The 16101-nt window shown below is 37.0% G+C and overlaps 1 protein-coding gene across 1 annotated transcript in view; it reads left to right on the top strand.

Annotated features, from left to right (window-relative positions):
• Positions 1 to 10684, top strand: part of Wdr49 (WD repeat domain 49) — a 109127-nt gene extending 98443 nt beyond the window's left edge. Inside the window, exon 18 of the mRNA XM_050147472.1 lies at positions 8971 to 10684. Within this exon, the coding sequence (XP_050003429.1) occupies positions 8971 to 9101 (131 nt within the window). The 3' untranslated portion in view covers positions 9102 to 10684. The remainder of the gene's footprint in view (positions 1 to 8970) is intronic.
• Positions 10685 to 16101: the final 5417 nt, after the last annotated feature.

Below are 16101 nucleotides of genomic sequence, written 5' to 3'. Positions count from 1 at the left end.
TCCTTCCATTTTCTGGTGTCCTCCTCTATTTCTTTCTTCAAAGACTTGAAGTTCTTGTCAAATAGATCTTTCACTTCCTTGGTCAGGGTTACCCCAAGATATTTTATGCTCTTTGTGGCTATCGTGAAAGGCGATGCTTCTGTGATTTCCCTCTCTGTTTCCAGCTGAGACATATTTTAGAATTAATTTAAAGTTCAGTTTTTTTTCATTTAACTTCAAATGCAATATGTGGACATTACAGCAACATGGACCTTTAGAAATGGAACTCTTGAGAATATAGGACTCTGAGTAATTACCCCCAGTAAATTCTAGAATAGTAATTTAAAGGAAGAAAGTCTATTTATAAAGGGAATAAAACATGGAAACAATAGTGAATTTTATCTGGCAATTGTACTTTAAGCAGCATTGTGCCAGGTACTAATAATGTTTTATTACTTTGGATGGGACACTTTCAAATACTTCCTGATCCCCTGGTGGCTTTTCAGTTTTAGCTACTGAGCTTTTAATATCTTTTTGTATTCTCTGTCTTTATTTTTTTTTTACTTGAAACATCGTATGCTCCTTCTCTTTAACTTCCAAGTTGTTCCCAGAGGGTTCTCAAACAGTTTTAACTCCGTCTTCTGTATGCTGTATTAATAGTAGTTAAACTTAGCAGGTCAGGTTTACCACTAACTTCCCCAGAACCATTCATATGTTTTCTTTGAATCTTTAAAACTTTCATTGTAGAAAAAGTGCTGTATTAGGGACACTTCAGACAAAGTGTGTTTTGTTACTATTGTTGTGATCTGTCAAGACAAATTACAAGGAATTATTAAAGAGATGATTTTATTCAGGCCATTATAATTGGGAAGACTCTTATTAATAAAGACCAACTCAGAATGGGCAGAAGGCCTGTGCTTTTGCACAAATGAAGAAGTCGTCTGTGAGTGCTTGTAAACAATGAAGAAGGATGGAGAGGGTGTGCCTGGGTAATATGAGGGCAGCTGGGGTCTTTGTGAGTAATTGTTTCTGGAGCACAAAAGAACAATGAAATTTCTTATTCATGTCTGCTATACAGAAGCTCAGTCTCAGGTAAAAGCAGGTGCTTGCTGTCAGGCTCTGTTTTGTGGATGATGAACAGGTGTCAGTTACTGCTGTACAATCCAGAGGAGGCCAGAAACCTTCTGGATATGGTGAAGAAAGATCACAGTAATCTCTAGGGAAACCTTGTGGGTAAAACTCCTGCAATATTTTGTAGGTGCAATTTATCTGTGTATTGTCAGTCCCTCCTAAATAACCACAAAAGACTTAATATAGATTATAAATGTTGTCTGGTAGCTCAGGCTTATTATTAACTAGCTCGTACAGCTTAAATTAGCCTATTCTGATTAACCTATGTACTACTCCTTGGCTCATGGCTTTCTTTACCTGTTCTCTAGCATTCTTGCTTCCTTTGTGTCTTCTGGCATCTCCACTGACTCTGCCCTTCTTCCACCCAGCATTCTCAGTTTGGCTGTCCCACCTATGCTCTCTGCCTAGATACCAGTCGGCCAGTTCTTCATTAACCCATGAGAGTAATATGTATTCTTTGTGCACAGAAGGATTATTCCACAGCACTTGCTGAACCACAAGTTTTGAGGTGGCAGTTTTGGATGGCTGAAGCTCGTAGTGACAAATGGATCCTCAAGAGGAAACCCAGAGTTTGACAGATCTTGGCTGTGGGGATTTAGTTCTTAGTGATACCTTTGTGTGGTGGTGAGGGGGTGACATAATTGGAAAAGTTAATTCAGATGGTTGCAACTTGATAGGGGAAAAAAAAGAAATGAGAATTACTAATGATAATTTGTACAGGGAAATCAACTATAGCATAACTTAGATACAGTCACCCAAACTGCTGTCTCCAAGGAGAGAAAGAAGTCAGTTCAATCTCTACCAGACAAGAGAGTTGCACATCCACCCCTAACTTCCTGCTCTGGTCAGCTGTCTGATGCTGTGTTAAAGGATTGATGACATTCAACATAAAACATTTTATGGCTCGTGAGTTCAGAGGTTTCAGTTCATGACTACATAGCTTTCCAGCTCTGAGCTTATGGCTGGGGAATGGCATCCAGACAGGAAGTGTGTGTGGCAGGAAAAGACCTTACTCACTGGGCCAAAGAAGAAAGTCAGGAAGGGCAGAAGTCCCAATATCTGCTTCTAGTTCTTTACTAGTGACATACTTCTTTTCTATAGACTTTATCTGCTAAAAGTTCCATCCTCCAGCAGTGCTATATGCTGCTGAAAGAAACCTTCAACAAATGAGTCTTTGGGTAATACTTTCAAGAAACTCATATGCAAATTCACAAAGATGTAAAATAATCAAGGCCAGTTAACTCAGCCTGAATCTGACAACCTACAAAGGTGTTCAGGATAAAATACAGTTTTCCATGGAAGCACAAGGTTTTCCTCTAAGATTTTACAGCACAGACGAAATATACATACATAGGTTTTATTAAGGCAAATCCATCATTAAATTCAGAAACCCATGCCAACACTTGGGTCTATAAGTTATCTGAATGTATGAAAAAGATATTCTAAGGCTGGCAAGAGGAATCAGTGGGAAAAGGCATCTGAAGCTTACCCCGATGACCAGAGTTTAATCCCTGAAACCCACAGAGTAGAGCCAGAGAACTGCCTTCCATGGAATATCCTCTGACCTTCAATTGCACAGTGTGGAATTCATGCACCTGACACAAACACACACATAACACAAAAACATCAAAATGCAATAAACAGATATTTGGAAAATATACACAGATAGTGGCCTCTCTGAACTTTGTTAGGAATCATGTGAAGATTGCCACTTTACTCCATCACCACTTTTTGACACCAGTCTGTTGTTAAGATTTTTGAAATTGAATGTAGATTCTCCTTTCAAACATCCTGACCACAGTTTCCCTTCCCTCCGCCCCTCCCATCTAACTAAAACCTACCTAATAGAGGCAGAAATTGATCAGGACGTTGACAATGCTGATGTAAAACTTCTATTGAGGAGCTCTATTCAGGACATCACAAAACGAGCACAGCATTTAGAGAGTCAGAGTCTCAGTCCCTGGCCTTGGTTGAGTCAGAATGCGATTTTAACAAGCGGTTTTCATGTCTATTATGTACACTGGAGTTAGACAAAGAACAGTGAGATTTAGAATGTGGCTGGAAATATGGGAGAGGGAGAAGGTTTTCAGAAACCTGAGCATCCCGAGATCATCCACACCTGGTTGTTATGTGTTGTTTGCATAGAGCCGTACATCTTTCAGGTCGTCTTTGAAAACTTAGCTATTGTCAGTCTGATGAAGTTGCCAATTAGCGAGGGAAAAGAACACCAGATGGCAGCAGATAAACCAGCTTTGTCATTTGTAAGTCAGGACATCATGTTATTTCAGTGAAAAATGCTTTCCAGTGCTTCACAACCAGCAAGTACTTCATTTTCATCACTTGAAAAATACATTGGGGTTGTCATTATAGAAAACCTTGTTAGACAGCCAACCATGAAATGGTGTGGGGGTGAGTTAATGCCATATTTTTCCTAGTAGGGAAGAATGAGTGCAAATCGTTCCTGAGAACAGTAGATTTTTATTTTAAGATTTATTCTTACTTACGTGCATGTGTATGTCTCGTCTCTCTCTGTGTGTCATGTGCATTTGTGTCTTAAAAGGCAGAAGAAGGCAATGGATCTCCTGGAGCTGGAGATACAGGCAGTTGGAAGCTGTCCAAGATGGGTGCTGGGAACTGAACTCAGGTCCTCTGAAAGTGCTGAGACATCTCACGGGCCCATAGATGAAACTTTTTACATTTTGTTTTTATTAGGTATTTGGGTGTTTCTCTCTCTCTCTCTCTCTCTCTCTCTCTCTCTCTCTGTGTGTGTGTGTGTGTGTGTGAAGAGAGACAGACAGACAGAGAGAAAGAGAGACAGAAAGAGAGAACATGTGCATGTCATGATGCATGTAAAAGTTGGAGAGCAATCTATGGTAGTTCATTCTTTCCTTCTATCATGTGGGTCCCAGTGGTCACACTCAGGCCTTTATGCTTGGCATCAAGTGTTTTTTACCCACTATGCTATCTCAACAGACCCTAGATTTTGATTTTTCAGGACTACCGACTCTAGGGTTAAATACACAAACATATGACCATGTGAACCATGAACACCTACACGTTTATCATTGTCACTGAGCTCTAGTCTTCACAATGGAAGGATCCCAAAGTGAGTAGCGAGCAGTACTGCTTTACTTGTTTATTAGTTCAACGAAACCATGTGTGTGTGTTTGATTGAGTATTAATCAAATGAATGCAAATGGTTCCTAAGTACAATAGATTTTTTACTTTAAGAAAGATTTATCCTTACTTAAGTGCTTAAGTGTACGGATATGTCTCTCACCTGAATATCTATATATAATACATATATAATATTTATATATAGAATATTTGATTTTTTCCATTATCCAAAGCCAATACTGTGTCCTAGGATATAAGGTGTACAAGGACAGGCAAGGGTTTTCCTCCATTCAATTTATCATTTAGAGGAGACAGGCAGTAAAGAAGTTTTGAGGCTTGAAGTGTTCTTCTGATGTATTGAATGTTTGAACCTCGGGTGGTAGAGCTATTTTGGGGAGGTGGTGAGAACTTTAGAGAGATGGAGGAAGTTGGTCACTGGGAATATGTCTTTGAGAGTTGTATTTTGTTCCTGTTCCCTACCTCTATGATCTTCTACTGAGTAACTATGACCACAAGCTCCAACCACCATGCCCTCCCTCTCCACAGGCCCAAGATCAAAAAAGCCAATGAACTAAAATTAATGATCCCTTCCTTAAGGTTGTTTTCTCAGTCTTTGTCACAGCAATAAAATTGCTAACGTGCTAAGTTAATAAATCAGAGAGAATCTAAGCCTGTATGGTAGGAAAAATAAGCCATGTAATGTAGTACCCAAATTATCCAGAAGAGGGCTATATTCCTATGCAGATCCCATACAGTACCCAAAGCATCCAGAAGAGACCTGAGTGAACTGGCAACCCCACAGGTCTCCTGCATGTTAGGCAAATTCTGAGAGATGGAGACAACAAAGACATTGGGGCAGAATAGTCCAAGCACTATGCACAGAGGTGTATAGTTCCTGAGATGGAAGCAAAATCGATTTTTGTCAAAGTCAGAACGAAGGTTGTTGTATCTGGAGGTCATTGAGAAGCTAGGTAGAAGAAGAGATTTAGATAAACATGTCAGGGATGACTTCATGTGAGACTATGGTGCCCAGGTAAGAAGTTTTGTTTTTTGAAAGTCTGAAGGGAAGCTCTCACAAACTTCAAAGATCTTTGTGACCAAGGAACCAACTAATAATGGTTGTTGCTAACCCTTCTGAGCAAATTGCACTCCAAGATTTTAAGCTGTGTAGACTTGAAGACAGTTCTTCAGGTTCCTAAGTGGGCGCTATGCAGGCAAGCTGCTTTAAAATAAGCTGCACGTTTGATGGACACAAGCTTCGTTCCTAGGCTTATTCAACAGATATCAGTCCCAGTCACAGGGACCATGACAAATTCACTTGTTTGTCTTCATGATCTCTTGCCACCACTCTATAGTAAACGGTAGACTCATGGCAGATATACTAGTCAGAACTGAATCAGGGAAATCGCACCAGCATGGGTCTATACTGAGTAGGAGGAGGTTTAAGGCAGGGTGGGGTACCTGAAGCAACTACAAAATACACAGATCTCAGTCGCAAGAGAAGATGGGCACTCTGGGCAGAGGAGTGTTTTCCTTCTCCTAGAAAAGCTTCAGGACTGCTTTTATGTCTTCCAAGAGATTAAGTCTGATTCGCCTAAGGAATCTAGGAAAGTTAGGAACTTTTGTTTGCACCTGGAAAACAAATTCTTTGGGATTTAGGCATCTCGAGTCTAGTCAATAAGCGTGCATACAGAAGATCATCCAATTGAAGCTAAACATTCTTTTAGATTCCTAAGCAATTTCAGTAATTTGCTCGTTTTCTTACAAGTATTTCCTTCTTTGTTTTTCTTTTTCTTTTTTAAATTTTTAATTCATTTTATATACGAACCACAGTTTTTCCTTCCCTCCCCTCCTCCTGCTCCCTTTCACCTCCCCCTAATGCACTCTGCCTTCATCCACTCCTCAGGAAGTCAACAAAGCCTGGCACGTTCAGTTGGCTCAGGACTAAGCCCTTCCCCTTTGCATGAAGGCTGAGCAAGGCATTCCACCATATGGGAATGGGCTTTAAAAAGCCAGCTCATCCACCTGGTCCCATTGCCAGGGGTCTCACAAACAGACCAGGCTACAGGCTACACAACTGTTGTCCTCATGCAGAGGGTATATTTCTGTCCCATGTGGGCTCCCCCCACTGTCAGTCTAGAGTCTGTGAATGCCCACAATTTCGCAACCAGTCTTGCATCCATTGTTTCATAAAAATGTTGAACCCTAAGTTTCTCTACCTTCGCTGATGATCAACTGGCTGATTTCCACCGCCATACATTTCTAGGGTGCTCTCAGATCCTGTGAGTGTTTTGTTTGTTTGGTTGATTGTGTTTTGTTTTGCTTCTCTATGAGCTGCCACTGTTGCTGCTAATGGGGCTGGCCTTAGACTTTCCATTGTGTAATTTTCTTCTTGTGTAACTTCTGAAGTCTCAGCTATTGGGACTATATATGAAGAATATTCTTCATATTCTTAAGGCTTCTATTCCTTCTTCCTTTTGAGGTTTTCTGAAATGGTATTTTCTTTGTTCACAAAATAGTACCCTCTCATTTGTTTTCTTGCTTTCCAAATAAAGTATGGAAAGGGAAAGACACTGAATTTCATAACCAAGCTTATACTACTAGTAAGGAGTGTTTTGTGTATTATTGTTTACTTATTTTTGTTTACTTTTGTGCTTTTATCTTATTTTTACCTTTGTTGAGAAGTATATGATGGAGTAGGATTGTGGGTAGGTGGGTGGTTGGTTGGGTGGGGGGGTGTGCAGGTGAACATGTGGAGGTCAGAGGGCACCTCCAACGTTAATTCTCTCCTTTCATCTTATAACCAAACACATGGGATGGGCTTCTTAGTGTTCTCCTTCCACCTCCCCTTTCACTGCAGGGACAGTGAGATTATAGACACGCATTCTATGTGCAGTCTAGCCTGCATTTGACTCTGTGCATTCTGTGGATCCAAACTTCAATCCTCATGTTTGTGAAGCAAGCTCTTTATCCTCTGAGTCATTGTCCCAGCCCAAGATATCACTAATTTTAAGTTGTTTAGTATTTTTTTGATGTGGGAGTGTCATATCAATCTGTTGATTTCATTGGCTGAGCAATAAAGAAACTGCTTGGCCTCATAGGTTAAAGCATTGGTGGGAGGAATAAACAGAATAGAATTCTGGGCAGAAGAGGAAGTGAGGTCAGACTCTGCTCTGCTTCCTGAGAGACGCCATGCTCCGATCTCCCGGGCAGATGCATACAATGAAGCTCCTCTCAGCTCCGAACCCAGAATGGACAGAGGCTAGAATCTTCCTGGTAAGCGCACCTTGGGGTGCTTACACACATCATTAGAAATGGGCTAGTCCAGGTGCAAGAATTGGCCTGTAAGGGCTAGAGTTCATGGGCCAAGCAGTTCCTAAATGAACACAGTTTGTGTGTTGTTATTTCGGGCGTGAGCTAGCCAAGCGGCCAGGGTGTTGGGGATGCAGCCCTGCCTCCGCTCCTATTTTCAACATTTTTTTCTTCTTCTTTTTGTATTCCTTGGTTTGGCAGTTGACATTCTCATCAGCCAAGCTTCAGTTTTATCCCATGTTGCTTCTCACCTTTACCTGTCTATCTTACTGTGCTGAGTCACGCCATTACCTGGATAGTAGCTCCTGTTTCTCTGTACTTGCACACACTTTAATTTTTTCAGGTGACATCCCTGTTCACCTCTGGCGATCTTTCTTCATTTCCATCTTCACGATAAGTAACTAAAATCCTGTTAGGGTTTCAAAATCTTTTTCAAATAGTAGCCAAAGCTTTACCCCATCCTTTATGTATTCTTATACAGCATTTATTTATATATGCAATATCTCTGTTACCTGCTTTCTGTCCACATCCTGTTCTAGTGTTTATATTTATGGTGTAACCGGCACAAGTACTGCTTCTTCTTTTAATCAATTCAAAGAGAAGCCTATGAATTAGCCATATGAGTGTCCTATAGCCTTAGCCCGATACATTTGTATAATGTCCTTACAATTTGCATTTGTTGAATGTCAGAATTACACTGGAAGCCAGAATTATTTCCTTAATCACATGGCACAATTTTCCTCCCACTTCTTGCTGGGCTGTATCCACCAGCCATAGGAATAATTTGCCTCTTCTTTTTTCCCCCTTTTTTGAAGCTACGGATTCCTGCACATCTGAGTGCTTTGTGAGGATGCGATTGCAGATGTATGTGTTTAGTCATTCCGACAGTCAAACTGTGTTTTGATTATTTTAATTCTCTTATTGCAATACAGAATAATTTGTTCTGGGCTTTTTACAAGCCCTTGATAGCTGTAAAGCAGATTAAAAAACAGAAACAGAAAACACCAGCTTCTTCTTCAGTGCTCACCCTTAAATCACCAGTCTTTGTTTTTCGTACACAAAGTAGTAAAACAACTCTCTCTCTCTCTCTCTCTCTCTCTCTCTCTCTCTCTCTCTCTCTCTCTCTCCTCCCTCCCCCTCTCTCTCTCTCTCTCTCTCTCTCGCTCGGGTGTGTGTGTGTGTGTGTGTGTGTGTGTGCGAGAGAGAGAGAGAGAGAGAGAGAGAGAGAGAGAGAGAGAGAGAGAGAGCGCTTTAAGCTAAAACTAAAACAGACAGCAAATCTTAGAAAAAACTCTCTCCCCGGTACAATCTTGGGTCTAGAAACACAGTTTTTCACAATAAAAAAAAAAAAACCTTGAGAGATTTCTTCCTGCTATTTAACTGGGGCTTATACTAAATGTAATTTTCATGTCATTTTTCTCATTTTTGTAGCTTTGAAAGCTGTATTTGTTGAGAGAAACCTGTTCCCTAAAGAAATTCTTGATCATGAAAGACAAGACAAGCAATTATGCCAAGAAACAACTGGTGAAGTGAAGGTGAAAAGAAACAAGAAGCAATTATGATCAAACAGAAAAACAAACACACCGCTGTGGCATAAAGCACTCCCAGAAAATGCCAAGAAATGTCCAGAATTCCCCTTCTCTGTTGCTTTACCTGTAAACTTCAAGAAACTAGGTCTTCAGACTGTGTTTGTTCTGTTTTCATTCAGAATTGTCCCCTCCTCTGTCTAATCTAAGAAAAAATATACGAAAGACTGGCTTAACATGGAGGAATGCCATTTGGTTTTATCTATTTCAGAAGAAAGTATTTTACTGCCGCGCACCGCGCCCCCGTGTCTGCGCTCTGTGTGCTGGCATCCAGTTCGCGAGCTTCCGGCAAGGGACTGGAGGTTAAAATACACAGACACACACACACACAGACAGACAGACAGCGACACGGGTCATCCTTGAATTCCCCAAGAATGCCCCCTTTATTGTGTTCAGGGGCAGATTATATAGAGATAGCCACGCCCCAGCCAAACCCACCAGAAACCACTCTCCTGCCATCAGGAACTCCTGAAGGTCTCGTGCTCAGAGCAGCTGTAGGCACTCAGATCAGGGGATTTCAAGAAATTCAGGATCTGGGGTCTCACTGCTCCCAACATTTTACCTAGTTGTCCCTGTAATTGCCACTGTAGACAGACATTTATAATGTCTTATTATTAAATCTTCATTAACATATATAAAGTCTAGCAAATTAAAAAAAAACTCATTTAAAATTTGTTTATTTTAAGGTTCTCCCTCTTTGTAATTCGTTTTTCCTCAATTTTGATATTGACAATTAGATAGCAGCATGTTTTATTATTTTAAAATATACTTTTAAAATATTCTTTTAATATATATGAATATTTTAAGAAGTTTTAGCTGTACAAATTTATGGTGTATAGTGTTAAAATTTGCAACACATTAATGATCAAACTGGGGATATCGACATTTAAAAGTCATTAAGTATTTTCAAATATTTCTGATTAACATATGGCCATTGAACATGTGGCTGTATGCAGTGAGCTTAATATTTCAACACAAAGATTTAATATGTAGTAGTCCAATGAGAATAAGTATTTCCACGTAATCGTTTTCGAATTCTCTTCCTGCTTAGAGGAATATGCCTTTAGAGCTTAATTTGTGGAAATAATCTGGTTTTGTATTTGGAAACTGAGTGGCATAATAGCCAAAAAAGTTAACAACATTGAGAAGAGCAAAACGCCTGGACTTTTGCAAATACATCACAGTCCAGGAAGACTCACATAGGCCATGTTTGGTTCTGAAACTTACTGCTTTTCCTTGTAATAAACTTTTCTTTATGTACATCAAACTCCAGGAAACCAGTATTGTTGTAACATTCTTTATTGTACTCTTCAGAAAAATTAATAAATTCATTCAGTTTATATGCATATGTTTATATTTTAACGAGGCCTTAAAATATTTGGACTGTAAAAGTCATGAAATAACACTTGCAAATAAATAATTAATATATGGTAGATAATTTTGATCAACAACCAAAACATTCAGTGTGTCTCATATGCAATCCTTTAAAATTTATCTATTTTCATGTTGAAAGATGACATATTTCTTGATTATGAGATTGTCTACTGATTAAATTTCAGTTTTGGAATTATAACGCTGGTTTGTTTACTTCTGTCTTTATTGATCTTATTGAGTTATACATTTTTCTCCACTCCCTCCGTTTCTGATCTGTTTACGTCTAAGATCAACGATTGACGCCATCATTCTGCTCACTTTTGTGGGATATAGTTAATGACATGGATTTTAACAATAGATGTTTTCATCATTATTTGAACAAACACTTTGATTTGGAAATGGGAGGAGTAGAAAGGTTTTCTGAGAACAGAATTAATTCCTGCCTGTGTTTATGCTACTAGTGAGTCAGGCATTATAACTTTACCTTCTAATTGGATGGTAATAATATGTGGAAAAGATCTAGGAGGGTGTGTGTGTGTGTGTGTGTGTCTGTCTGTCTGTTGTAAGTGAGTGTGTTGAGGTGTTTATCTGAAAACGCTCTTTAGAGGAAATATATAATATATGTGGAATCTATGTAATAGAAGCTTCATCTTGACCTCAAATGATTCAAAAGTACTATATGTGTATTCAAAACACATAAACATATCTGTGTTTGCAAGCATGTACCTAGGTCTATCATTGATTTGACATCTATGTTTCTTTGTCTATTTATCTATTTTTTAGATTAATCAAGGATATATATATATAGTATACACGTATGGTATATGGTAACAATTGGAGAAACTGAACAAAAGGACATAGAGATTGTAGGTCTTTGTACTATACAGGCAAATTTATGTAAATTTGAAAGTATTTCGATGCAAAAGTTTAAAACTTAAAATATTGCTTTGAGATAAACATTATTTTAGCTGTTATAACAGAAACAAACTATCTCATGGAGATATTGCAGAGAATTTTTACATTGAATGGAATTCTTGATTGAACAATCCATCATTTCAAACCATAAGAGTGATTGATGTGTCAAAGGTTGATGATGGTACAGGGAACTTAAATCAGAGACACTATACAAGAAATTTAAAGGATTATTACGATGTGAAGGAGATGTAATTAGAATACCAAATCTTTTGTGACGACTCTTTTCTCCGTGTACACTTGTCTTTTACCCATGAGGCCATGCACCCTTCTATTCATTTGAAGTCCAGCTATAGAAAGCAGAGGGAAAATGACTTGCTCACACGTATACAGGAAAAACTCACCTTGCCTTCAGCTTTCTCAGGTGGACTCACAAATAGTACAATGGTTAATTAGGCTAAGATTGAATGAGATAGCACCTTTTCAGGTGTAATTTAGAAGTTCCTCTGATAGGCACGTTTTATTTCTAACTCCTGATATGATTAGTGTAACAAAATCTGCTCCACATAGACTTTCTTTCTTTTCTTTTCTTTTTTTTTTTTTTTTTTGTTTTTGAAGACTATTATGTCTGCAAAGCTTGGCACTTTATGTAACACTAATTCCATCCCTCATGAACTTCCTCCCCTCTTCTGTAAAAATAATTAAAAGGAGCTGTCTAGAAGTACATTTGATATATTCAATAGATGCTTTAAAGCTCTGAAAGTCTCTTTTAATGTTATCACTTCTAATAATTTGGCAAAACATATACAAGAAGAAAGATGAATGACATCCAGCTATTACGTTTTACTATTCTTTCCTACTTTACAGCATCTGATTGTGCTAAACAAGCAGCAGGGTCTTGCCTGTCAAATGCTAATAGCCTAGAACATTATAACCTGTTTCTGGAATTAACATTTTGATGCAATTATTTAAAAATCATTTTTCTAAAGTGAAAGGAACTTGTCATATTAAAATAAGATGTGTTTTGATTTTCAATAGTTGCTTGTAATATGTACATCTATACCAGACATAATGTAATCCTTTTCCTTTTAGACTATATTCCTCTTCTCACTTAAAATACATCGTGTACACTGACAGAATAAAAGCTGCCTGAGATTAGTTTGAGCTCAAGTGGAAAAATTAACTTTGACTTTTTGTTTTTGATGGGTACATACTACAGCCAAATGCACTTTGTGGTTTTAAAGTTTACAATTAAGTATATTTTAGTTGTAAATAACTATAAAATAGTTTGAAAAGTGATGAGATTATAGCACCAACTCAATGTTATTAATGATGCTAAATTTTATACAAAAGCATTTAAAGTTGCATTATGAACATATTTCTTTTATTCTCTAGGGCAAAATAGAATTCTGAAAAGAAAAGATTTGTGGATTTATTTAAATGTAGTGCAGTAATATTTTATGGACAATAATACTTTATTGACTATTAAAACACCTTAAATGTGGAAACAAAAATTCATGGTTTTTGCTTTTTACTTCAGAAGAGACAGGACAATGCATATTTTTATTTGAACTGCTCTGATTTAAGGTTACATTGAATGGTCAAAATAAGACAGAGTAGTTGTCTACTCCTTCTCACGGCAGAAAAGTAGTGTTTGTTTCTGGGATAAATCACATTACCATCCGAGGAATGTGCAGAAACAAGTTGGTAGCTAAGGTTGCTAGTGATTTATGATTGTTGGTACTAATACATGGGTGGAAGAACTCCGGCCGGCAGTCTTAGAAGTTCTAATCTCTGCTTATGTGTAAAGCAATGTAGAAGGTACTGTTCATGTATTGAACAGTTCTAATTTGGAAAATTATATATAGCATCTCCAAATCTAGAAAAAGAACTTTTTGTGGTATGCAAAAGAAAAAGTAATTTTTTAAATAAAAATATGAAAAAAATATAATGTTGGAAGAAACATGTTAAATATTATAAAAAGGAAAGTTTGAGAATGCTTCTATAATCAAAAAAATAGTGGTTGACAGACTAGGATGTAGGTCAGTGGGAGTGCTATTTGTTAGCATGAGTAATAGCGTGGATTCAGTCTTTAGTGCTGAGAAACTGAAACCTAGCGAATTAGGAGATGACAGCTTCTCATAGTCAGAAAGCTTCTCAGGTCTGTCTTTGAGTCGTGATCCTCAACAAGGTCCAAGGTCTGGGGTAAAAATTTTAGAAGATGTGATCACTTTAAGGCATTCGTCTTAAAATGAATATGAACATTTTATTTCTTTCTCATGGACTTAGCAGAAATACTATTTAATTTTGCGATCAAGAGTTCCATGTTACTGCAGTGAAAGCACACTAAACTTCCCATTTCTTAGAGCTATAATGAATGATATATGCATTTAATGCCTGCCTGCCACTGAGCTGGTTGAATTGAACCATGAAAAGGAGATAAAACCCACTGAATTATGCATATGTTTTTTATTGATGGGTGGCTTGTAGAGAAAGTCATATAGAATGTTAAAATCACATATCAGGAGCCTTAGTGTTCTCTATCAAATCACCTGTGGTTAACGGTGGATTTTTTTCGAATATAATTTGTTAAACCGATAATCTTCATGAGATTTTTTTTGTAAAATATAAAAATATATTTTCAACATCTGTATTTTTCCAGTGAATTAGGATGGAACTATTAGACACAGGAAACGTCTCTGACCACTGTGTAATTGTGACAGCTGTGGTGAGGATTTGATTTGGCTTTGTTCCTCAAACTATTTATGATGGGAAAAATTCTTAACCTGACTCGGAGTCCTATGATAATCCAGCATATTTACAATATCTGCCACAAGTCTCCAATTGTTTCCACTTAAAAGGGAAATGAAATAACCAATGAAATAAGAAGATCTCTTAGCAATTTTAAGTCTCATTGCCCCTTTTCTTAATCCAGTTACACGTCATCATTGTCATTAACTTGATCATGTGACAGCATGGTGCACACCTGGTCTGGTTGTGGAAGAATTAATCATGCAGAGTTTCAGATAAATACAGTTGACCTTCACCGATAAGGTGATTCATATATGTGTGTTTCCACTAAGTATATTTTAGTCACAACACTCCAGTAAGCAACCAGAAGTTAATTCAGGGTAAGTATCTTAAAATTAAGCAGATTTTGAAAGAAGCTGATATTCAGTAACATGGACTCTGCTTGTTGAAGTATAAGAATGATGCTTGGATTCACTTTGTTGCAGGAATAATTAATTATTTTATAAAAATAAAACATTACTTTCATTCCATCTTAAAATTGTTCATTGTAGAAAGGTCAAGTTCTTACAGAACTATTCACCGTGTTGTTTATTTCTTAGTTTCTTCGGAATTTCTGGTAAGATATTACCCAAAACTGAATGAGGTAAGTGAACTTTAAAGTGAATTATTTGTTTGATGTTATAACTTATTAAATGCTCAGAAAATTGTTGGTAGAAATGGCTGCTCAAGAAGTAAAATTTCATTATGAGCACTAGCAGTTCGAGTGTTATCTTAGTACCAAGACTATTGCCAGAAAGAGTGACATTATTCCTAATAATATTTATTATTCCATTGTTGGCCTAATTCTTGAAGATATATCTAATGAATTTCAGCTTGTTTAAAAGACACTGATATGTTTTGATGACTTACAAAACAGTAAATGCATATTTTTCAGAAATAATCAGAGAAATAATATACTCATAAAAAGAACATATATACATTTGTAAAAAGTTCAAAGCCATATATATATATATATACATATATATATATTCACACATGCATACACACAGAGAGAAACATAGACACACACACACCCACTGAGAGAGAGAGAGATCAGAGCATAATATATAGACATTCATTTATGTGTAAAACTTTTCTCATGAAAGGATTTTTACTGTTATACCCTAACCATCTAGTACTATATTGATTGAGTGCTTAATAAGTCCTATGAATAACAATTTACATCTGTATTCATGCTTTATCAATATTATTTTCTATTAGTTGCTTTGTATTATATTTTGAGACTTTACCTCTTTGTAAAACTATTTATACAAATAGAGACTTTTTCTATTTATATTTTAAAAATCTGAAGAACCAAAATAATACCTTAGATCTTACTTTTTGAGGTTATTTGATTATTCTTTATCAGTATTACTACTAATGCTTCTTAATAACTCTTGACCTATAACTCTAGGAATGTAATACTTCAGATCTTCAAGGCTAACAGCACTATTCTGAAAACTTTATAGTCTTTGCTCCCTTTGAAAGGTTATTTCCTAGTATCCCATTAATGGTTATTAATATGCATAATTTTTAAAATAAAATTAGCATTACTGAAACTTCTAGGAAGCTTTCAAACTGTTTCAAGTGAAGGTATAATAAGACAGTTGACTTTCTTGTAATTGCCTTAGTGGATACTTCATGACTGGGGCAGTCTTGTGAACTGATATGGTTTCCTGTTGCTGCTATTCCTAGAGTTATTAATTGTTTAGAAAGAATGCTTGAAGATTTTATTATTTGTTTTGACTTTACTATTTATATTTGACTGTCATTTTGTTTATTTTTAAATCTTTCTTCATTTCCTTTTCTTTCATTTTGAAAAACTGAAATGAATGTTGGGATATTTTGCTCTCAGAATCATGGTTCACAGAGTGTGAGAAAGGAGTTGTTGGAGACTGCT

The sequence above is a fragment of the Alexandromys fortis genome, unplaced genomic scaffold (genome assembly GCF_014885135.2).
Source record: "Alexandromys fortis isolate MF-2015 unplaced genomic scaffold, M_Fortis_MF-2015_v1.1 scaffold_53, whole genome shotgun sequence".
Taxonomy (NCBI): Eukaryota; Metazoa; Chordata; class Mammalia; order Rodentia; family Cricetidae; genus Alexandromys; species Alexandromys fortis.
Note: the sequence above shows the minus strand (reverse complement) of the source record. Positions and strands in the feature narration are given on the sequence as shown.